Source organism: Callionymus lyra, chromosome 14 (genome assembly GCF_982586985.1).
Source record: "Callionymus lyra chromosome 14, fCalLyr1.hap1.1, whole genome shotgun sequence".
Lineage (NCBI taxonomy): Eukaryota > Metazoa > Chordata > Actinopteri > Syngnathiformes > Callionymidae > Callionymus > Callionymus lyra.
The window spans coordinates 22838056-22863150 of NC_141831.1; the positions used below are offsets into that span (position 1 = coordinate 22838056).

At 40.3% G+C, this 25095-nt stretch overlaps 1 protein-coding gene across 3 annotated transcripts; it reads right to left on the minus strand.

Annotated features, from left to right (window-relative positions):
- Nucleotides 1-1261: 1261 nt before the first annotated feature.
- mark4a (MAP/microtubule affinity-regulating kinase 4a) lies at nucleotides 1262-23159 on the minus strand. 3 transcript variants are annotated; one of them, XM_087807761.1, is made up of 18 exons: nucleotides 22558-23158; nucleotides 17281-17478; nucleotides 17120-17173; nucleotides 13745-13793; nucleotides 13369-13434; nucleotides 11993-12063; nucleotides 11866-11922; nucleotides 11205-11441; nucleotides 10356-10475; nucleotides 9484-9583; nucleotides 9287-9393; nucleotides 9029-9215; nucleotides 8682-8893; nucleotides 7969-8072; nucleotides 6744-7028; nucleotides 5316-5398; nucleotides 4831-4875; nucleotides 3393-3607 (listed from the first exon to the last, which is right to left on the minus strand). In XM_087807761.1, exons 1-18 carry the CDS (start codon nucleotides 22609-22611, stop codon nucleotides 3543-3545), a joined length of 2094 nt encoding a protein of 697 aa, XP_087663887.1. In that variant the 5' UTR covers nucleotides 22612-23158; the 3' UTR covers nucleotides 3393-3542. The 3 variants fall into 3 exon arrangements, with proteins under 3 accessions (XP_087663886.1, XP_087663888.1, XP_087663887.1); XM_087807760.1 differs by lacking the exon at nucleotides 5316-5398 and having other exon boundaries at nucleotides 1262-3607; nucleotides 22558-23159; XM_087807762.1 differs by lacking the exon at nucleotides 5316-5398 and having other exon boundaries at nucleotides 1262-3607; nucleotides 8682-8932; nucleotides 22558-23159.
- Nucleotides 23160-25095: the final 1936 nt, after the last annotated feature.

Sequence of the window (25095 nt, forward strand, 5' to 3'; positions counted from 1 at the left end):
TTTTTTTAAACCACAACCACTCAAGCTCAGTGTACAGTTGTTTCTGAGGGGACGAGTTCAACAGCAGAACAGTGTAAAATGACTCACAACTGTGCAGACGTTCTCCTGCCTCATCAAGTATCTTTTGCATATAACATCGACTGTATCCAAAAATGTAGCTTTGAAGTAACAGTGCATGTTAAATACGGACTCCTCCTGCCTCAAAATACTGTACTGTCCACAATCTAAACTGAACTTCTGCTTCTGAGCAGCACGTTTTCACTTAACAAAACTCTCTCTTTTTTAAAGACTTTGTCACAGATTCCACCTTTAAATACACTCATTCATCTTATGCTAAGAGTGAGTTGCTTTACACAGTTATTTGCTTCCCAGATGATTCCATCCAAGATACTCATCAAACACCTGATCCATATTCAGAACAGTGACAAAACATTTCTATGGCTTGAATGCAACACGAGCCCACGGTGGAGCCAGGGATTTGTGTCAGTTTTTAAAATGGAACCTTCGCAGACACACTTAAGTTTCTTTAGAGCACAACTTGAAACACTCTCACTCTAATCAAGCAATTTCCCTTGGAATCCATGTTTGGGTTAAGTCTGGTACCACATTTAGCACCAATAACTGGGTTTTAATTGAAGTCTTAAAACGGTCTGTATATCACAAAGCTTGTTTCTTTTTCCCACAAAAACCCAAACTCATGCAGGATTGTTTTGTCCCTCTGTCGTCGTCACTGACAGCTTTAAATGACTTCCCTTGCTCTAGCTATAAATAAACCTCAAGCTCTAAGATATATACTATATTCATATATGTTATATACAGCCACCAGTGGACTGATATAAATCCTGTTTTTTCATGATATTATTCTAAAAAATAAATAAAGTACCTGTGCAAATATCCACAAATTGAAGTGTTTCACATTTAAGACATTGGCGCCTTCCAGTGGCTATTTCTGGGTATTACCTATACAGGTACACTGGAAGGAGCTGATTCAAGTCAAAGCAAAGTGCATTGAGGTCTATATTACCAAAATGCTAATATACACCACAATGAGTACCGTCCAGGGAGAGGACAAGGACAGACTCGGTGTCCACAGTGGCGTCTGCTCAAACCCTCTGTGAAGCAGAACACATCATAGGACTGAGAGGAGATGTGTGTACAACAGTGCAGAGGACGTCTCTCCCTGCACAACAGGGTTACTAACAAAAAGTGAAATGGATTTGGGGGGGGGTTCAAATTGGCGAATAGGGATAGAGGGAGAAGCTTTTGGGTCACCATGAGCAAAGCCACAACTGAGAGATTGTAACAGTAAATCAGCAGCCAAACAACATGATCTCTGTAGCCTACGTAAATATCACAGTACGTTATTCACTAAAAACAGGGAGGGAGAATAGAAAGTCTTCTCCTTTTTTTCTGTCACTTATTTTTTTGTCTTTTTTTTACATTAACATGTACTGTATGAAGGCGCTGGGGGTAGTTCACTTTTAAAGGCAACTGGACCGACAAGAAAAAAACAATGCCTTCATCGTGCCACGCCAGAACCTTCTTGCGTAGATCCCCAACAGCCCACAGTCGTCGATAATGGACAGACAGGTTTATATAGTGTCACAAGAAGACAGCGTGTGTGTAATATGCTACTTGGCAGATCCAGTTTTGGCGTCTTTACTACATTGAGAAGATGGCTGAGGTGACGTCTGAAGAACCAAAAACACTGGACGGGTCACGAGAGTGTTACCAGAACTGTGATCCGTGTCAGCAGTTACCAGTGGCAACAATCTCCTCCTGCGTGCTCGGGTCGAGTATCGACGAGATAGTCTCAAGAATACGCTGCATTTAAAGAGATGACGAGTGCTGAGAGTGTGGCGGCCATCGACAGAAGAGTGTGTTGCACTGAACATTTACAGCATACTGTTCAAATGTTTACCAAAGTCAGTATGTGCTTTTGGGAGATGTTTAAACTTCACTTTGGACGGCGGACAAATTTGTTCATAACTTGAGTACATTTGGCTACATATGTTGAGACTTTGTTGATGGCATCTGAACCAGAGCTCACAATACTACAATAGTAAGGCCTTTAACTGAGCCTTGACTTAATCCAAAATTGATATAATCATTGTTCAATCAATCACACAAAGCATCATTACAAATTGGGTAATTCAAAGATCATGGCTAAAAAAAAAAGATAAATATGATGGATTAGAATGTCACTTGTCAATTGTTAGACTACTGGAATCAACTTGTAAGCTCTTTTTTTTTCTTTTTATCTTTTTTATAATAACTCTTGTGAAGTGGGTTGTGTAAGAAAGTTCCAAAACCAGGCTGATTTCTAAGAAAAATATTCCAAATGCTAAAAAATGCATCAATATATACTGTATATGTATATAGGGCAATATAAATGGGTTGAAAAATGAAAAAAAATACGAATATGATTGAAAAATCAGTTGCTTTGCAGAGGTCTTAGTTCTCTGAGAGCTTTTCTATTAGTTCTCTGCCATTATCCACCTGCCTGATTCTCTCTCTGGCAGTTGCACAGTTGTAGCTCTGGTCATCCAAAAATGTCTCAGGGATTGAAGGACATGCTTTGATAGTTGCAACAGTTTTGCGGCCAGATTGTGTGTTCGACAATAATCAGTCCTAGAATAACTCTTGATGACAACAAACGTGAGATCAAACTTCATGAAGCTCTGAGGTGAAGAAGCCACTATATATATACATTTATAAAACATCAGATTTGTGACCCGATATTCTGAACTGCTGCATGTGCACCAGTCAGTGCAACACAACTCTGTCCCGCCACACATTCGTCAGCATGTGGCCGTTGACGGAGAGAGAAATGGTCGTAGAGGATGTGGCCGGTCGCGGACGACCATGTCTGACGAGTGAAAAATGACACAGAATAAAAACAAGTAGCAGAATAATACATAACAAAATATTATTATGGCTAGAGTAGCAATAAAAAAAGAATCTGTCTGATCAGGTCCAGTGGTGCAGTCGCTCATCGGAGACGTTGGCTGAGCTGTTTGTGATGAGTCGGACAACCTCAGTGTCTTTATGGTGAAGTGTGTGAGCGTGTGTGTGTGGGGGTGTGTGTGGGTGTGTGTGCAGAGTATGGGGGAGAGTTATGAAAGAGACAAGTCTTTCGGGTCCAGCCCCTCGCCCCTTCCCTGCTTCTCGTCACATCTTCAGACATTTTCCTCCCTCCACACAAACACACACACAGACAGACACACACACACGGAACACTCACACCAGAACACAAGCACACCCTCCATGTTATAGTTCAAGGTCCTTGGAGATTTGGGTGGCAATGTCCCGAAAAGCTATTGGCGCCCCCCAGAGTCTCGTGTAGCGCACCCCGTTAGAAGTCTCGGAGGTGCCAGTGGAAAGATGGCACACCTCGGCCTCGAAAGCTACGCGCCCCCCCGCCACGCCGTGGGTGCAAGAGAGCAGAAAGGGGCCGGCATGGTGAACCTGGCAGCCACATCCCAGTGCTGCCTCCCGCAGAGCCAGGACCACCTCCGCAGGGTCCCGCCGCCCACCGCCTCTCAGATTCCAGCCACGTCCGACGGCCCGGGGCTCGGGCGCTTTTTGATTCCCAGGTAGATGGCAACTGTGAGGAGAGGAAATCAAACCCTATTATGAGGATTCATTCAGGTGAAACAACCTGAATAATTTGATTTTTGATGATTTCCTGATTTTAGGATAAGATTATTTATTTGTTATTATTAAATCAATAAAACAATCATAAATGTATTGTACCAACATATTCTATTAAAGCAGAGGTACATAACATTGAACATATTTGTCTCTGGCTCCCACTAATGTAAGAACAGTAGAATTGCAAGGACATGTCAATTTTTTAGAGAAATAGCCGATTGGTTTCTTGTTTTTTCATCCTGGAAAACTACCAAAATTACTCTTAGTATTTTAGCCATTATGGTAATGAATGCAAAACCACTGACACATAATGTAAAGCAGTTTGGTGGAAAAAGTGGGTATTGTAGAACTCATAGGGTCCTCAATTAGGAGTTCTAATTTAGGACCCTTTAAACTAAGGAACTCACCAGAGTGACATTGGTGTACCATGAATGGAAATAAATGTAATCCTTGTGTTACCTCTGGGTCAAGGTGACCCAGTGGCCGAAAAACAAATGTGTTTTAGGCATCCATTCTGTAGTATTGTGTTGTGGTATGTGTCGGGCCACCGGGTCTTCTTGACCCAGAGATGACGGAGGGTTTAAGGAAATGTATCAGTGGCATCGAAATATTGAATGATTAAAATTTCAAATATTGACGCTTTGAATTTGTATTTCATTATTTTTGTATTTTTATTTAATATTTTTTATATTAAAGGGTTAACTCTTTTTTTCTTCAATTTCTTTCTTTCATAAATTGTCTTGGAATTCGAATATTTTCAGATTTAATACATATTGTTTTAGAGTTGGATATTCTAATTCCAATCATTCAAAAATAAATTTCCTAAATTCAATATTTTTTAATCCATGACCTATTAGATTCAATATTGTCTGTAGGCAATATTAAACCAATATTTCTAATATTGTATTTAAAAAAGAATAAGAATTAGAATATCCAACTCTATGTTTAAACAATCAACAAACAAACAACAATCAACCTTTCAATATAGAAATTATTTAATTCAATATAATTCTTAAAAAAAACAACAAGACAGTTTCAATCAAAAAACAACTGCTATAAGATCTGAAAAGTTACATTTTACAAAATGAATTGATTAAACCTTGCCATTATAAATCCAGCTGCATCACATCTGCTTTTTTTAAACAGGCAAATTTTTGACAGATGACAAAAATGTACCTTGTGACCGCAAATCTCCTGATTCCCTCAGATTCATTTGTGACCCTGCAGGACAAACAGAAAAGCGAAGGTTAATCCAGAGGCGGGATGAGCTGCTATCTTGTCATCCAGATTACAAAAGCAAGCATCAACAACAACAAGCATGTGATGTGCACGACAGCCCTCACGGGGGTCCCACCTTACACAGAGTCTTTACAGCATGCAGGTATAAATGATGGTTGTTTATCACAAGATAAGATATCACAACACAAGATGATTTGAATCCTACAGATACTGTATAAATTGGTGATCGTGAGTTTATGATAGGAAGGGGAAGAAACTGATGATTCTGCACTTAAATCATGCTTGATGATGAACAGAACATGCAAGCGGAACTCATCGACGTATGAGGAAGTCAGGCAAACATTCACGGGTGGAAGTTATTCCAGACAGAGGTAGCGGCAGAACAGGCAGACGAGAGAGAAGCCAGAGACATGGGAACTTACTAACTGTTTTTGATCCTTGTGGAAGAGTACAACCCGAGACTGACTTGTTTGAGCCCTGGCGCTTGGAAGGGTCAAGGTTGACCCTGATGCCATGGCGGGGAAAGGGAGGAAGCGGACATAAACGTGGAGAAATAGAGGGGGATATGGGAGAAAGAGCAAAGGCAAAAAGGGGGAAGAGGGGGGTAAAAGAGAGTATAATTGAATCAGAGGAGAGTATGTGGTGGAAAAGAGCGCAGCGCGGAGCTGATTGGCGAGGATAAAGCTGAGGTTTGATAAGATTAGACATGTGTGTTTATGACGACTGGAAGGAGAGGGGAGCGGTAGATAATCCAGGGTTACAAAAGGACTTGCGAAAAGGCCAGTCTGAATAAGATGTTCTGCATGGATCCAAGGCTCACGATGAAAGGAATCAGATCACAAGTTTGGGACAGAAACAGGATTTCTTTGGTGCGGATGAAACGCTTCTTTACAGTCTAACGACAGATTCACACCTGAAATTAAATACTTTTTCGCCTTTTTTTAAGGAGACAGTGTGGGGCCAGCAGGAGGTACAAGAAACAGAGTAGAAAACCAGCAACAGACCAGAAGTTACAGACAGAAAGGTGTGCAGTGTTTTGTTAATTTCAAATAATAATCATTTTATCCTCATCTTATTCCTTTTTTATGTCTCAGGTGTACTTTTCCACCTTGAATTTTGACAAATTATTAACGCCTTTATACCTTTGCTAGAACATTTGTGACTTTGAGTTTATCCCTTTTCTAATCGTTCATGTTATGGTTAATGTGGAGCCTGCAATTTAATTGTACATTTGATAATTTAAACATCAAATACTAACAGTAAGGCCAATCATTTAGAATCATAAACAATATTTTTGAATCAAAATGTACCATGTAATTTGAATAAATGTGATATTTTTATGTCTCAGCTGTACTTTCCACCTTAAATGTTGACAAACAATCAACTCTCCAATTTAAAAAAAAAACATGTAAATACCTGTATGCCTTTGCTGGAAATGTTTTAACTGTGACTTTACATTTTTATTTATTTGACTATTGTTTGACATTTCTAGCTTGCAATTGGAATACTCAATCATTCCTGTTATACACTTTACCAAAATTAAAATTAAAATATATATTATTGAGCTTCTTCATTTTATGTCGGAAAAACACTTTTGAAGCCAAAATGTATCAAATCAAATTGACACTTCTAGGCTATAATTTATTTTTTTTAAATAACAAAACCAAACATTCAGTAACTATGATGGCAGAAACATTCCTTCTTGAGCATTCTAAACTCAAAAGTTACAATCACGTGTTTGTGAATCTTTATTAATACATTAATAATACAATTTTGTAATAATTATTTAGTAGTGCAGTGAGATTTCAAGTGTTTCACAGTCTACGTGTTCACATCAACACGCAAGCTACCTGCGAGTGAGTTTGGAGGTCAGCTTGGTGAAGAGGTTGGAAGTCGCCCTGGTGCGAGCGTGGGGCAGCGGGCTGGCTTCATGGTGGGACAGGGTGGGTGAGGTGGGTGGCGCGGAGTAGACCGGGGGGCCACGGTCCCTCAGTTGACCTCCGTGAAAGGTGCTGCGGATTGTAGAGCCGCGGGTCAGACGGCAGCGGTCCGAGGAGGAGGAGGAGGAGGCGGCGCCTGCTCCGGAAATGCTGAGTGTGGAGGGTGATGCTGCAGGCATGCGGTGGCTGAGAGAGCTGCGCACACATGGACGGGAAGGTTAAATCCGACGGTTCCGAAACATGTCCGTCAAGAAATTATCTTCGTGCCTAGTTCAGCCAAAATAATAACACTTGTCACGTGGCTGTTTGTTAGAAACAAACATGTCCATGTTAGTTTAAAGCAGAAGGTGGACACAACAATCAAAACAAAACAAAAAATAATCCACGGATTATGCCCGTCCTCTGACTCACACCGGTGATGACCTACAACTGGGAAAACTAAATCCGGGAGTCAGAGCTGGTACTTCCAAAATATATGTAGGCCTAATACTCCTCTATTCAGGAACAACCGAGCTTTGCAGGGATATGTAAATATTTAGTTATAAATTGTGGGGGGAATAAAAAAATGCAATAAAGGTATATGTGGGTGTACAGAATGTTATTAATATAATACTATAATACTATATAATAATTAGTAATAATAATAAATAATTATAATAATTAAAATAATTATAATAATTATAATAATTATAATAATTATAATAATAATTATAATAATAATAATAATTTTATAAATATTATAAAATTATTATAATTGTCTTCAAAACGTTTTGTATTTAGATATACAATTTAAATCAATGATATGAATATGATGGAGACTTGAAAAATATATTTATCAAGCAACATTTTTGCTAGCATGTCTAGCATGCTAATGTTGCTATGTAGAAAAATAGTGCAAAAGATTTCCAGCTTTTCTTAACTGGACTTTACAATAAACAATATTTTCATTGAGAGGATAGAAAAATAGGTTAACTGTATGTAAATGGAACACACAAACAACACGTATAATAAGATACTAGTTTTCTCAAACAATTCTTCCACTCCAAGTCTAAATATTCAACAACAAAATAAAATAGAATTATTTCTGCATCAAACAAATGACAGATTAAAACCCTAAAAAAAAAAGTTTTCATGCCTGTTGTCTTTGCCGTTCTGAAGTAAGGAGTGTCTGTCGCCGCCGGAGCGATCCGTGCACACGTATGTATTCCGACGTGTCATGGAGCTTCCAGGGATGTTATTCTACACATTGAGGAACAAGAAACACACAATATCATAATAGTGGAGGGTCAGTTAAGGAGGTTAAACATATTTCACACAGCAAAACTTTGGTTGTTTACTAAAAACCTATAATAACTGGTTATTAGTCATTATTAAGTGTCAAGTAAATACATTTATCTTCTTCCAAATATTCAAAAATGTCAAAAATAAAAGATAAAACACACAATACTCCTCTGAGCTAAACTTTCCCTTAAATGTAAAACGTTTAATCTCTTACTGTACATAGTGCATAATAGATTATGTATTAGCAATACAGGGGGGGGGGTTAACACTAATAACTCATTCAATTATAAAACTGTGCATTTTATGACCAAATAAAAACCTTAAAGATACAAATTAAATACAATATGCATGGAAGTTTATCAGTGCTACCAGAATGATTAAATGGGTATATATATAAAATTTAAAATAAAACTTCAACTGAGTTTGATTGTTTCACTTTAACTTTGTGTAATGACACAGTTTCACGGAAAGTTTCAGTTTAAACCTGAGAGAATACATCTTGTGTTAGAGTTAGATGGTTAAATAAGCTTGACATCTCTGGAGTTAAGAAGGGACAGAAGCGCTAACCGTGGTGGCAGTCATGTCTTTGCGGCGGTCCGGGATCTCAGACTTGTTCGGGTTGTTGGCACTGCTGACCATGGGACTAGAGGGGGGGAGGCTGTGGCTCCCCATTACGCTGCAACTGGCCTTACGTGAGGGCATCCGGCCCTCTCGGAGCTCCCTGTCGCCTGTGCTGGTGGGGCTCCTCTTGGGGTGCATGACGGGCATGGAGGGCCCGCCTTTGTTGTGGAGGACAGCAGAGCACAGACACATAGAGACTCATATAAGGAATATTCTGCAGCAAGAGCACCGGGACGGTCTATCACAGCGACATGTTAGCAAGGGGACGACCTCGCGTCGGAAAAGAGACTCACAGAAGTCGCTGTGTCGTCGCTGCCTGTGGTAGGTGGAGGCACTGCGCTGGGTCTTGCTGTGCGAGGACGAGGTGGAGGAGGAGGACGAGCCGGTAGTCGAAGAGTGCTTGTTGGTTCCATTAGTGATGGGGCTCGGTCGCACCCTTGCCAGCGATAAGGTGCTCCCTGTTCGAGCCTCAGTGCCCTCCTGAGATAGCAGATAACAAGCCTGTTTAACTACAGCACGACGGATAACCTCTTGTTGACGCGTAAACCCACTTCTTTTCGGCCCAGCAGCAAGTATGTGGCCGTGACCTCGTTGTACTTCTGATTGAGCAGCGAGTCCTTGATCTCGTCTGGAGTGAAGCCCATTCCAACCATCACCTCTGAGGGACACAAACCACCCAGAACATCAATCACATTCACAAACTCAATATTAATATTGAAGTAGACTCCTGCGCTACGCGTTTGCTCACCGATGCGGGCGGCATCACTGTAGTCCTCCACCGGCTCTATATGAGGCTTCAGATCGTCCCCTTCATACCCTGCATTGATCCACTTGTCCTTCATCACTTGCTGTGAGCAGAAGATTTAAACGTGTAAATAGTGTAACTGACAACAGCTGAACCTAACCTTTCTTTTATTCAGCCATTTAAACCAGGGGTCGCCAACCCCCTGGTCCGGGGGACCGTTATCAGTGATTCGTTTAGAAAAAGTAAACAGATTTTTATATATGCATGTTACTCTAGATTAGTGAAAATTAGTAAATCCTTCAATATAAATAAACTCACACATTGGCACAAATTAGCACACGATTGTCGACATACAATCAAATATACAGCGATGCAAATACACAACCATCTTGTGTATTTTTAGCTATTTCTATCAGGTCATGTGCGAATACAATCCTGACAATTAACTGGTCCACCGTACAAAAGGTTGGATACACCTGATTTAAAACATAAACCTATCTCTGTGACTCATTTCTAAATTTAAATCAGGTCTGATTGAAGGATCTTATAATGTTCCTGTTCCAGAATTGACTTTGTTTTCTCCTGGAATGTCCAAAAACCTGCTACTTTACATTTAGATGCAGCCCCACGTGTGAGTTTGCGCTACAGCCTCTCTGTGGAATACTTTAAAATACATGAAGACTGGATGATCATACAACATTTCCAAATGTTATAAATCTTATCATTTCCTATTGGAAGTTGCCATAGCCTTGATAATCCTCCAAAAAAACAAACCAATCGCCATCATTTAGTGCATAATCCTCATTTGTTGCTTCCTTCTTGTTAATCTGCCTAAACAATAAAGTCAATCCCATAAACATCTTCATCATCCTCACCTCGAGTGTGCAACGTTTGGTGGGATTGAGAACCAGGAATCTACGAAGGATCCCCTCACAGTCTGTGGACATGTAGAAGGGCACGCGGTACTTCCCTCTCAGCACACGCTCCCTCAGCTCCTGTTGACCAAAACAGTTAGCATTAGAAACTATTGATAAACAACAACATGATGACATAAAAAATAAACTATTTCCTTCTGAACATTCATTCCATTTTAATACTTTCTCTGAAAATGTTATTTTTCTATTTTTTTAAACTAAAAAGGTTTTTAGAGCAAGTTTTGTGGCAGGTTCTTCATGCGCTCTTCAGTTAGTAACTACAATCATAAAACAAGTAATCGATGAAAACTTAAAGTTACTTAACTAAAGTTAATACTTACTGAGCAAGATAAAGTAAAAAAATAAAAAAACTGTTGTTTTTTTCACTAGACCTGTTCATTATGCACTTGTTTACTTAAAATATGCATATTCACATGTAAATCTTTAATTATAAATTCATCATAATTGGGATTAACTTGATTAATTTTATAACTTGATAGCACTAATTTAAATAGAAAAACCTCAAGATATTATTAGCCATAATTACCTGCTGAATATAGTGGACATGCTTATGTTAAAATGGTTTGGCGTGTAAATAAAAAGAACATACATAACATACACAACATAAATATTAAGATGAAAAACAGCTATTATTTTCACTGTACACTGTTGTAGGGGTGACTGAGCGTGGCCATAGCAAAGTCTTCCCACAATAAAGTCTGGAATCTTTTCACTGTTGACATAACTCCCTGGAGACTCCTGGCTGTGTGCAGCCAGACAGACACGCAGTTCCTGCTTCCGCCCACTTGCCTTCAGGTTCTGCCCGTCGAAGGGCAGCGAGCCGCTGACCAGCGTGTAGAGGATGACTCCCAGACTCCACACGTCCACCTCGGGCCCGTCGTACTTCTTGCCCTGGAAGAGCTCCGGGGCGGCGTACGGAGGCGAGCCGCAAAATGTGTCCAGCTTGTTGCCCAGCGTGAACTCGTTGCTGAAGCCGAAGTCTGCGATCTTGATGTTGGCGTCGGCGTCCAGCAGAAGGTTTTCCGCCTGATTCACACGTACGTTAATGAAGAGGATGGACGGCAGAGGTCGGATGATGGAGGGGGGGAGGGGGAAAAGAGTGTAACAGTTTGAAGACGAGGAAAAGCAAATGAGAAAATGGGGGAGGGGTTGACGCCTAGTATCGGAAAAGACGGACGTGACTCATGTTGTACATTTATATGTGTGTCTGGTCTCACTTCATTGAGCAATTCATCTTAAGAAAACATACGCACAGAGAGACCGACAGTGAAAACAATGCTCCGCAATTTCCAAATGAAAAGGTTCCTTTTTTACAATTACGGATTGAGATTAGTCCCAGATTATTTCTTCCCATCCAGGGTAATCTGTCAGTGAAAGAAACGTGCTAGTCTCGTAGTGGCCTTAATCCACACTTTCTGAATTCAACCCAACACGCCCACTGACTTCTCACCTTTAAATCTCTGTGGACGATATTCTTGGTGTGGCAGTAGTTGACGGCTGAGACGATCTGAGGACACGAGACGACAGTTGACGGGGGAGGCAGTTATAAGCATCTTTTGTGTGGGAGATGGGAGTACCTGTCGGAATTTGGCTCTGGCTTCGACCTCCTTCATTCTTCCGTGTGACACGAGGTAGTCAAACACTTCACCTAAAGACAGGTCAGAGTGGGAATATGAATATGACCTTTTTGGTCACTCGGAAAAACAGGTTGAGAACAGCCGTGTGGATCTGGTGTGTTTTCACCAGGTCAAGAGAGACAGGAAGTCCCATTGTACTTGTGTTTGTTTTGTGTAAACAACCGTGGCTTTCACAATGGACTGTCTTCTTGCCAAAGTAGATTTGAATCCGCAGGTTTATTTTAATAATCAACTTGCATTGCTTTAAATAAATCTCAAATATAAGATGATTAAGGTGGTAGAAGAACTTGTAGGTCAAAAAAGCAAAGACAGAGCTAGTGTCATAGAGCAGCTGCAGCAGTCCAGTGTCAAAATGCTGAATCATCAAATTTCTACTCAGTTCTGATGATAAAACGGGGGTAAAGATGGCCCCCTTCTCAACTCCTTTTGTTTGGGATCAACCACTATGTGTGGAATTCTTGTATTCTCCGGTGATTGGTGAACAAATGTGAGCTGTTGTCTGACCTCGATGATGTGTACCTTACTTGTTGCCTTATTAACATGGACATCATATAAAAACAACATGAAAATTAGTATCTTTATAGCTGCACACCAGCCATTTACTGATAATGAAGTTAGTACGGATTGACAGGTATTAAAATCTGCCTCCACCAAAATATTTGAAAGTGGCATACAGGGGTATATAAATATAAAATACATATGGCTAGATTGAAGATTAACTGTTCAGAGGCTGATATCTCGGAAACAGAAATCTTAAATTTCCACATTTAACTTTAAAAGAACATTGACCACAATGCAAAGGAGTTAAATGAAAGATGGGAGACATTGATGTGTGTTGTGTTGGTGAAGAGGAAACCTTATATATTGTGCGACAAACTATTCAGATAATTAATGCTGTGAAAAAAATCAGGAAATCAAACTAATATAATTTTGTGAAAGGTTGTGGGAAGTATGATCCGGGGTCTCAAACTCAACTGGTTGGGGGGTCACTAGAGGTCAATTCTTGTGGATACTGCGCTGCAGCATTTATTTCTGCACATCTTTAACAAATTTCATGAAAATGTTGTTGTTTAATGTTTTAAGGATTTTTTTCACTGTGATTTAAGGATTTAATTTGTTCCATCTGAACAATATTATCATCACTATATAAATGTTAAATATTCAATAAAATGATCTTTATTAAATGGATAAAACGTTTTTTTGGTCCCCAAAACATAAGCAATACAAGTTAAAATACACAGGCAGCACAACATGATTAAAGGCCAAGCATCCTGAACATGATACTAATAAGTGTGACATAGGGATGCTGCACCTACCTCCACTGGCGTACTCCATGATTAGGTAAAGGGTCTTATCCGTCTCAATCACCTCGAACAGCTGCACTGTAGGCCAACACGCAATCAGATTAACATCAAATATATACAAACACATCCTGCTCAGGTTATTAATAATACACAGCCTTCTGTCGGTCTGTCTTAAGACTGAGGAGCCTGCTGCTAATACTGCTCAGAGGGGGGGGGGGGGGTGGATCCATACGACGACGACTTGGGCTTTGGGAACCCTGTGACCTCCACTCAAAATCTGACACGCGGCTTTCTGCACTCGCTTCTTTAGAAGGGATTCAGAGTCTCCTTCCGATCGCATGGAGGCCATGAAAACACATCATCTTAGTAAACAACATAAGTATCTTACCAATGTTGGGGTGATGTAAGCCTTTCATTATTCGTACCTCCCGGAAAAGCTAGAAAGAGGAAATAAAACATCAATTAATTATTAATAGTGTTTTTCACTACTTGATAACCTCATCTGGTTAGTATTTTTTCTCCCCCCTGTCCCTCCCAGCCAGTCACGGCAGCAGATCATTCACAGCGAGTCTGGTTCTGCTCGAGGTGTCTGCCTGTTAATAGGACATTTGTGCGTGCATTGTGATTTGCTGGGACCTATTTTTTTTTCTTTTTCTGATATTGTGTTGACAATTGACTCAGATCTAGATTGGATACGATTGGATTTAGATCCACCTGCACTCCCAGGTTCAACATTTTCTCTTCCATGAGGATTAAAAAAATATTTTGGGCACCATTCCGATCCACTGCCCTAAAGTGATTTGTGGTTATATGGGTAGCTGCCAAACTAGTGGATAGCATCATTAAAATAATAAGAAAAATATGAAAAAGAAATATGAAAAAAATAAGGTTCAAAACCACTTCCTGTCTCTGTCACCTCCTCCTGAGTCTCCCTTTTCCTTCATTCAACTCCTCTAGCCATCTTCTCCTCTAGCAGAAGCCCAACGTCATTGTTGCCATAGCAACCCAGGTATTAAGCCTGGGCTCTCTCCCAGCTCCTCCAGCTGTGCTGAAGTGAATCTTGGGATATGTAGTGCAGAAGCGTCTCATCATCACCACCACCATCATCATCGTCGCCATCATCCACTGACCCAGTAATTCCCCGCCCTTCACAGCAGGGTGTCGCGGTCAGATCCGCCGAAAAACAATAAAAACAATCCTGCGGCAACAAGTTTGACCTCGGTGACAGCCAACGATCCTGAATAAATAGCACACGGGTGACGAGCCAGAGGTGGGGGATTAAAATGTGGGCTAAAATTAACCCACACGGATAAATATGCATGAGTATTATACGAGGAAGTCGACAACACGGGCAGCTTTACAACCGTCTTACACACTGTACATTACATCGCTCCCTCTTCTTCTTCTCCACCGACCTTTTCGTCCAGATTACGCTTTAGATTATGCTAATATATACACTTTGATGTCTGTGGGATTGTCTCCAGCCCACACCATGCACAGCACTCTAATCACTGGCAGATTGCAGCCCATTCTCTCCCAGCTGAAGCTCCTCCCTCTCGGCTCGCGTCGGGCCTGTCTGTCCTAAATGTTGCTCCATTGTGTCTCTCAGCAGCCACTCAGCCTCAATAACAGCACCAGGCAGGAAGCTCCCGCGAATTTGGGATTTTTATATCCCTGCCAGGTGAGGTAACCAAATCTGTATTTACTGACATGCTAGACGGAAGTCCGATGAGTGAGAATCGGGATTATGAAATGCGATCAAAAGTGCATAGGCCACAGGAAAGCGCTTTATTTAATAAAGCTTTTATAACAACTACTACGTCAACGCTGCGGCCCGTACTGTAAATATGACGATCGCAGAGAAGATTAGGGACCGGAAACAACCAGATGACAAAAATAGTTCGATGGATTATGTCCCTAATCAGAATTTACACATGGAACATTTTCAAATATTATTTCTAAGCTATTTAATATCAGGAAGGGAGGAGGTAGACATTGGTGTCATCGGCGTACAAGAAAACTTCCCATTTAAGATTTAATTAATGAAGATTTCTGTTGGTTATTCTGCTTCATCGTAAGTACTGACAATCATGCTAGATTTATATGATGCTTCAGGTGTAACAATATATATCAATGCTGCCGGAACACATTCTACATACATACAGTATATTTGCAGGTTTTCAAAGGAATGTGCCTTTTCTTATCTCACTTTTCTGGAGATCAGGGAGTCAAACAATTACTGTCTAACAATACCTACAAGGACAATGTCACAGACAAATTAGAAAATGACATTGTAACCATAAATATAAGACCATTTTAAATCCCAGTCCACAGACATGATTCAGAAACTATTTTGACATCAATAAACTGTAATTTATTTCCTCTCGCTCTCCTTCAAGCTCATCAGCCTAAAAGGGGGCAAAGACTAGAGGGCAGGAGGAAACGTACGCTTCTGTGACGGCCCACATAAGCAAGAATATCCTGGTTGACTGAACCATTTCACTCTCTAGCTTTCATTCAGAAGGCTGTTGCTCTTTATGTTCACCTGAACAACACAGCTGGGACACAGTCGAGTTATCAGTGCGTGTGATCCCCGGATGACCAAGAGGCCTTCATGGCCGCCGTAGCCTAGTTTCAGGCTCCCTCCCTGCACTGTAATTCTACGTCGACTAAATAATGCTGCCCCCTCCTTTGACCTTGGCGTGCCACAAACCTCCTACATCTCAAGATGCACGCTCACATGCTGACCAACAGAGGAGAGGGGAGACAGAGATTCTGGTACAAACAGCCACCACGCAGCCAGAACTTTGCCCCAAATATGTCGACTTGTACTTTGAAGAGCACAGAATAGAGGGTGCGCTGGGTGACTGTGGTCTGCGAGATGAGTCACCCCCCCACACTCTGGACATTAGCTCGAAGAGCAACGAGAGAAGATCTCTGTTCTCCAGCACCTGCCAAACATAATCACATCCTCAAGTTTTTCTTCCTGATCAGCTGCTCTCACGTCCCTGAACCTTCGTGGTCGAAATCGCTGAGTAAACTCCTGCGTCCCTAAATTAATAATTAGATGATCAAGAGCATTTTTGACAGATTTATGTCGCAATTCATCAAGATACATGTTATTATCAAGCGCAAAGTTTTATAGCTTGTCCCCGTTTGTACAGACTGTTCAAGAAATACTGTATTTAACAACCACAATATTGGTTTCTATTCATTTCGTCACAGTTTCTTTGAGACCAAAAAACATAATTAAGACAGGCAGTTTCATAAAGGTGAGGAGTCTACCGTGAACAAGAAATTAAAATAATATAATATAATTAATAATAATTGTGTTTTAAGACCAAAATAATAGCAGCTTGCTTCTGCTTTTTATATATATTCCAAAACCCAAGACTCAAACTCAAAGCCTAGGGGCCAAATCCGGCCCGTCAAGTCATTTTATGTGGCACGCCAGATGGTTTGCTCAAAATAGATTGTTACTACCGTGACATAAAGACTTTAACATGTTTAAGATAAGAAAAGAGATTTTTTAATGTCTACAATTATAAAGAGACTTCCAAAAGGAGTAACAAATAAGTTGAAGGGAAGAGATTTGCTTCGGAAAGGATAACACAATTGAAGATGATAAATGGAGCCTCCAAAAATGAAGAGACGTAAGTTATACTTCCTGTTACCGAAGCTTGGTTAATGTATATTTTGGCCCCCTGTGTGACACCCATGTTCTACAGCCTTATTTGACATATACAACTCCAAAACTACTCACCTTTTGTAGGCTGGTTGGATTCAACTGAGTTTTGTCAATGATTTTTATTGCAACCTAGAAGAGAAATCAAAAATATTCAGATATTTATTTTCAGTTATTAAGGTATATAATGACAAAAAGTATCAGAGTGACCTCTCTTCTCCCACCGAGAAGTGTCTTACCTCCTTGCCAGTCAAGATGTGACGAGCCAGCTTGACCTTGGCAAAGTTTCCCTTGCCGATGGTCTTCAGTAGTCGGTAGTTGCCAATGTGCGGCTGCTCGTCGGAGCAGGAGGCGATGGAGTTCCGACACCGGGCCCCCAGCGAGCGACTGGACTGGCTCGTGGCCTTGTCAGAGCGGCTGGACCCCAGTGACACATGCTGGAACAGAACGAAGAAGGACGTTTCAAAGAAGATTCTTGACAGCGTCAATATAACGTAACAGGTTGGCAGAGACTCCGCAGGACGGCCTCACCCAGGGAGCACTAAAGGTCTCCGCTATCACGGTGATCATAGTTTGCTCTTTCAGCTTCCTCAAGCTGGTTATGCACATCGATCGAGGGGAAAAAAAAAAAACAATATGCTGATCCTTGGCAGAATTTTAAGTGTTTTTGGGCGAATGTCCAGGGAACTCCCTGTCACACTGTGTCATCACTCACAGCAACTCTGCAGCATTTGTGGTCACTGAGCAGATTTTGGCTTCACACAAGCGCTTTATTTCAGTGGCTTTTGCTGACGCAAGAGCTGGAATAAAAATGATGTTGACTTTTAGCTAATTAATCGTCAGCAATGTGTCCTCACTTCATAAAAAACCTCTTAATGCTCATATCGCTTCATCCCATCATCGTGATCGAGAGAAAGATGAAGACTATAAACGTCCTGCAACGTCCTGAGTTCATCTTTCTCATCTGCTGATTCTACTTAGACCATTATTTCTGACATGATGCCAGACACCTTCTTATAAAACTTATTTCTGCAGTTAAACCTCTGCATATGTATTAACATGTAGTTGAGCTAATGTATAGAATGTTTACACCATTAAATAAAATACAAGAGCAGGGCTAGACGACCTTTATGCACCAGGGCTGGTTAAATGTTGCCATTATATCCACAAATCAACCTTCAGTCAAAATAAATCATTTAGTAAAATCAGGTAATTTTCACTAGTTTATAGCTTTATTTTCGAGTAAACCTGAATAAAAACAAGGGTCTTTATGTGTCAAGAGTGACATGCTAATGTTACTTCAGAGAGGATACAATATATTTTAAGAGTTAACAAATAGAACTGAATTTTTTGCTTCACGGTCGGTACCGGTCCACGGAACTCTTGAGCACTACCTGGTCTTACATGTTTGAAAATACACATTTTAATTGAATATAAATAATACAGCATTAACTGTACACACTGTTAAAATAAAAACTGATTACGCAACTTTGACAAAAAGTGTTTGTTGCGATAGATGTAGCAAATAAATTTAAAACAAGTGCATTTTAATGTTGATATATTAATTACTAATATCCAGTGTATCTTGCTAGTCATCTATCTGACTAGCAAGGATCATGAGACAGTTATTTCTGTGGCTAGTGGGGTTTTTTTGGAGGCACAAATGAGCCTGTGAAGATGTGACCGCAGCATAATGCTCAGTATTCTGGCTGCTGATTGGCTGATTAAAGTAGCATCAATGAACCTCGTTTGCATCCACATGTTTGGATGGAGATTATCTTTAAGGCCTAAAATATATTTTGGTTTATATCAGCAGTGAGATAATATGCTGCTACTCGTGTTTACAGTTGAAATCTGTAAGAAGCAACATGTCTTAAAACTGCCCTTCTATGAAAATCATCTTAAGATCTTATCAACAACGCCGATACTGGAGCTACTACTCGGTTTCCATGACAACACATGGACACGTGCCTCTTCTTCAGCATGCATTTCCAAAATTGAGCTGATATCTTCATCAACGCGGAGCTATGCCAGAGAACAGATCTTGTTACCATCTGATGCCGCTTGAATCTGGACTCCAGAAGATACCAGCCATCTATGAGCATGAGGTAATGGAGAAAACAAATATTCATCTAGACCGGGCTTGATTTACTGCCGTCTGAAGCCGCACCTCATTATGTGACAAAGAGAAAGAAATGGTGGTGGTGATAGTGGTAGGAAGGAAGGAGGACAACAAACTACATTAGCAGGGAACAGAGACGAGTGGGAGAGAAAGAGCACAGGCTAGAAAAAAGGGAGCAGATGCTGGCACAGTGGTCCCTGGCCAGTCCCAGGCCCTGAGGCAGCACACTTCCACTCCCACAGCATGACATCAAGCTTTCTGCTTCACACACACACGTCGACAAACAAAGCCGCCGTTGGCTCAACCCCTAAGACCGGAACATCTGAAAGGTTTGAACCTTGTTTTGCCGAGGTCTGCAACGTTAGCTCATCAAATCATGCCTGATGCAAACGTGTCAAAAATAGAAATTAAAAAGGTGGATGAACTTATCAGGACAGGCTTGAGGAAAACACAGGAACTGCCTTATGTTTAAGACATTATTTTAATCAAACAAGTGTCTATTGATAATAGGAATTTACTGAGATGATTTAAATTGGACATTTACAACTAGTTTATTTATCTGCAGCTTGACACAAATCATCATTCAAAAATCTGACAGGAAATCTGCAAAACAACAGGAACTTCCAATTAGTTTTTACTATAAACACAAATTCTCTATTGGTTGAGGACGTACCTCCATTATTGTCTTTTATCTAATTAATCAGTTTTTATTTCTTTTGTATTATTATATTTTCAAATTCTATAATGTCACCACAATAAAGGTCAGTGTTTGTTCTGATTCTGACTCTGAAATTAAAGAGTGAGTCGGGCCTAAATGTAATTTTACAATGAATACTAAAAGTACGTGAATATGTAAGAGCAAAGGGGGCTACATACCCGGGGAAACTCAAAGCTCAGGGGCCATATCAGGCCAGTGTAACAAAATAAAATCAAAGACTGTGATGCATGTAAATACCATGACTCATGATAATGCATTTTCTTTAGCATTACGATATTTCTAGAAAGACGCTTGGATTGTCAATAGTTTTTTTGTCGCACTGTTTATTATTAGTATACGATGTAAATAACCAACAGTAGATTTGGTGAGTGAGTGACCCTTGGATCACACAGAAGCTACCAATGAATGACAATTGGCCAATACAGGTTCCAATAAAATAAATGAAAGCCATTCATCAATCCATCTTGTAAAAGTTATCCAACCTCTTCTTAGAGAATACCTAGGCGTTCCCAGGCCAACCAGATGACATAGTCTGAGCTCTCTAACTTATCCTGGTTCTACCAAAAGAGTCATTCAATAGATGAATCTGAGCAAAAAGATAATTCTGCTTTCAAATAAATGACTAAAATAGGAAATATCTATAATGTATAGTCATCTTTATCCACGTCTAGGATCTTGTTTCAGATGGCATCAGTGTTTTCGTGGTGGTCCCATTATTTTGCAGAAGTCAAACATAACTCACCGACACATCAATTGTTAAAATATTTCTAGAATTTACTCGTCTGTCATCATCAATCAATTGTGGAGTGATGACAGCGGATCCATTCAACTGGAAGGATCTGCATTTATAATCAATCATGCACCTCTTAAACTCACCGCTTATGTACACACACACATGCACAAACACTCTCCCTGGCTTAACCATCCTTCTGTGCTAAAAGCCCTGCTAACAAACAGATGGAGAGAGTGTTGCCAGAAGTGTTTAGAGGAGAGAAATGACATAATGCAATGCCAATCAGTCACCATTTTGACGTCAACTCATGGGTTGAGGGAGTCGTTTGCTCTGGTAACACTCGGGACAGCTCTCCAGCAGGACACACAGTTCATGTTGCGATTATTCAGTGTCGCTGAATTACATCAAACATGTGAGCTGTTTGACTTCATTCATCTGTCCATCCATCCATTTTCTACACTTATGCAAGGTCAAAGAGGCTTAAAGTAGAGACGATCGCTCCAGGGTGACATGGGTCTGCCCTGGACCTCCTCCCATTTGGACAATCTCGAAACAATTCTCCAGAAAATTGGATTATTGACGTGTGGCCCGTTAATACAAATGTAATAATCCAACATGACGCATGAACCACTGTTACCAGATGGATGGAATATTTTTAAGAAAAAAAAAATTGACAAGGGTTATGATATAGTAACTGCTATATATCAATGATCATGGGACACAAAGTTGAGATATATTTTATATGTTTGTATGGAGAGATAGGGGAAGAATGGAGGAGAAAAAAGTAAGAGATGGATAGAATTAATCTAGATTGATGATGGCAAAATTTATGTAGGATGAGTGATTACATTGCAGGTCAAAGTAAAAAATATATATGGGAAACCATACATAAATGAAAGAAGATAGAAGAAATGAATAGAAGAAAGATGAGACTCTATTCACATAGGAAATGATACAGGATTGTTGATGGTATGTGATATGAAAATATCTGTAAGAATGAAAGCTGGAATATGAGGTTTATATACACAATGGATGAGTAGATATTATAAAGAGTTAGGATTGCATGAATATATGTGCAACTAATTCAGGATGTACATGATAAAACATTTTAATTTTAATTTGTTTTGATCTAATCTTATCTCTACACCAGTCTCAGAATTTTAACCATTTTATTTTTTATACATTTGTGCACTTCTTTGGATACAAATCAAAACATTTTCAGCCAAATATGACAAATATGTTGACGGAGTCAAATGTTATAGTAAATGTAATACAAATTGAATGATAGAAAGATATCAATAAGTCATAGAGACAGATAAAAAAATAAATACTTAAATGAGCAAGTCTGATGAATTAAAACAGAATATAGGATGGATTAACATCAAGAGAATATGATATGGAATGTGTATGTTTAAAGGGATGCTTTGTCTATGTGAATGAGGAGGTAAATATGAGATGTTATAGGAGGTTTGATGCTGTATTTTCGGACGAACATAGACTGATACATGGTGCTGTCCATCAAACTGGGTGCTGGAGTGTGCAGGCCGTCAGTGGTCCACAGTGATCCACAGCACAGTGTGACACCCACAGTGGGGTTGGGCGCTGTTGCAACGGAACCGCACATCATTTTACGCAGTAATCCGCTCGCAACATCCGACATGTATTCGGTCTCTCTCTGTGCTCCTGTCCCACCCATCCAGTCTGTGGCTGCAGCAGCAGCAGCACAGGAGGATATGATGTGACACCATCATCCATCCAGTGCGCGGACTGTGATGGGGTTGGTGCGCGTACACGCCGAGTGGTACCTCTGCGCAGACACCCAAGGTTAGCCCACACTGACGCTTTTTATTCAAGGAGGAGGATAGAATGATGGAGACCCCCTTGTGCACGGGCAGATTGTATCACACACACACACACACACACACTCATGCATCTGCACTTACATGCTCTCCGGTGCTCCTGTCGTTCCCAGACGGTAATGCAGAGCGAGAAGACATGTTGTTCCCTTTTCCTCCCCGTATGTTCCCTGAGTGATGGACCACGACCGTGTTCAGAACTCTTCTCTATGACTGCATCCGCAGAAGCGAACCAGCGACCCCGATCAGTGCGCCTGCTGCCCGGCCGGCTGCGCCGCGGTGGAGAGGCTGCCTGTCATGGCAGCGACGGAAGATCTGGAAGGGGGGTGTTCCTCAGACGAGATGCATCCTTCTTCCGCCGTGCACTTTGCAGAAAGAAGAAAAAAAATCCACCCCCAGAAACAAGCGCAGATGAGTGTTTGCGCTAAACGCGATGCGAGGCCGCGTCGGTGCTAAACTGCGGTGTTGTTTGGCCGGAGCCCAGCGTCTCTGTGGCGGCTCTGCACCCCCCGCTGCCTCATGTCGCCTCACAAAACAAACACGGCTCCCGCTGGATGAGTGTCATGTCCGTCCTACCCTGACCCCCCTGGAGGTCCGCCGCGGACGATGCAGCCCCACTAACCCCTCTTGCAGCCCCACGGAAACAGTCCCACGGTGCGGCGGGGGAGAAAAAAGGCCGAAACGTTCACAAGTCGGTTATTCCTGGTCGGTGAGATGCGCAGCCCCGTCAAGTCGGAAGAGACGCGCACGGGAGGGTGTTTCCGGTCGGTGGTGCTGACGTAAAAGCTTCAGTGACGACTCGAGATTTACAGGCGACTCTTGATGCATACAATGGTGACTCTATTTTTGAAAGAAATAAACTAAATTATTACTAAAATTATTAATCCGTAATTAATTTAAATATTGCCTTTCGTATTTTATGTCAAATTAAGCATCATGATACATAATATTTATTATTTGTTATTGGGCTTTTTAATATATTTTAGAAAAATGAACTGTTTAATTTCAGATTAACAGCAATATACTGTATGTTGTGCAAATTAACCCCACAGTGATCCGACAAAACTGCTGCCATTTCCACTTTTCATTTAATATTGAGAGCGAATGAAAAACACTTGTTTGCCTGAACCATTGTTTATCTGGATGTCAACTTAATTATTATTTAGAACCGGAATATGAAGAAAAAACAGTAACAATGAACATGCAAAATCCCCCCTGAATATTGTGGTTTCAAGTGTTACTGACAAAAATGTAACTGTCCGTTCTGCAGTGGTCAGTACCTGAATGCCAGGGGAAGTAAAGGACCACTTCTACCCCTCAACAGTTAAGGTAAGGTAAGGTAAGGTAAAACTTTATTGATCCCTCAACAGTTCTCCTTCGGGAAATAGTTTTTTTGCCAGTAGCCAGCAATTTTTCATAAACAATAAAAAATAATACATAAAAAATAAAATAAGAAAAGAACATAAGAGGAAGAACAAGATCAAGTTCAAGTTCAAACTAAATAAAACACTAAACCTTTTTACATTATTAAACCTTCATTTTGCATTTCTTATTTTGCCTTTTATATGTAAAATAAAGTATTATGAAAGATAATATATTTTATTTGTTTATAATTATTGAGCTTTTTTAATATCTTATATTAAAATTAAATATTTCATTTCAGATTAACGGCAATATATGTTGTGTAAATTAACCCCACTTTGGGCTATCCCAAAAAAATGTTGCCATCTCATTTTTATTTAATTTTGATGAAAAAATATAAAGTACTGGACACATAAGAGACCATTTTTGCCTGAACCATTGGTGTTGTTTATCTGTATTTAAATGTAATTATTATTTAGAACCGGAATCAGTAAAAATAAACAAATAAATAAAAAATTAATGTACAATATTCCACCCTGCATCTTTTTAGTCTATTGTTACTGACACAACTAGACATCTGACTGTGTTGCAATGGTCAGTACCTGAATGCCAGGTAAAGGACCATTTCTACCCCTCAACAGTTTTTCACTTCAAACTACATTACACACTAAATCCTTTAAAATATTATTTCAGTTTATGACACACCTATTGTTCGTATTGTGATTATGTTTCGAAGTATTGTTGTTTATCAGCCAACATCATCAAAAGCATCTGTTGTTTTTTAAGAAACCTTCTACTTTTATTATGAAGGATCGGACGAGTAACTTCCGGTGTGACATGTCTCATGATCTTGAGTTTGACGCAGCCGAGATGCGCCACATCTCCCACATCCAGGGCCGGTGACAGGTCCATCATAAGGTCCATCACAACCCAGATCGCATCCGAACTGGAATCACAGGCGCACTACAGTATGTGCCAGAAAGAGTAGGAAAGATCAGATAATAGGACCAAAATAGAACATTAATAGAACATTACATTTAGTCCTTATATTTATAAAGATTTAATTAGTGAACATTTATTTAAAAACACCAAGTTATTAACAAATAAACAGCACAAATCCGCTAAGAAATGCATGAAACAAATACATGAAAACATACTGCCACCTTCTAATGTATTTGATTGTATTTGGCAAATGTGTAAACATTGCCTAAAGGTCCAGGGTTCAAGTTTCACTGCAGGACCAAGGCGACGGTGTATCAGGCA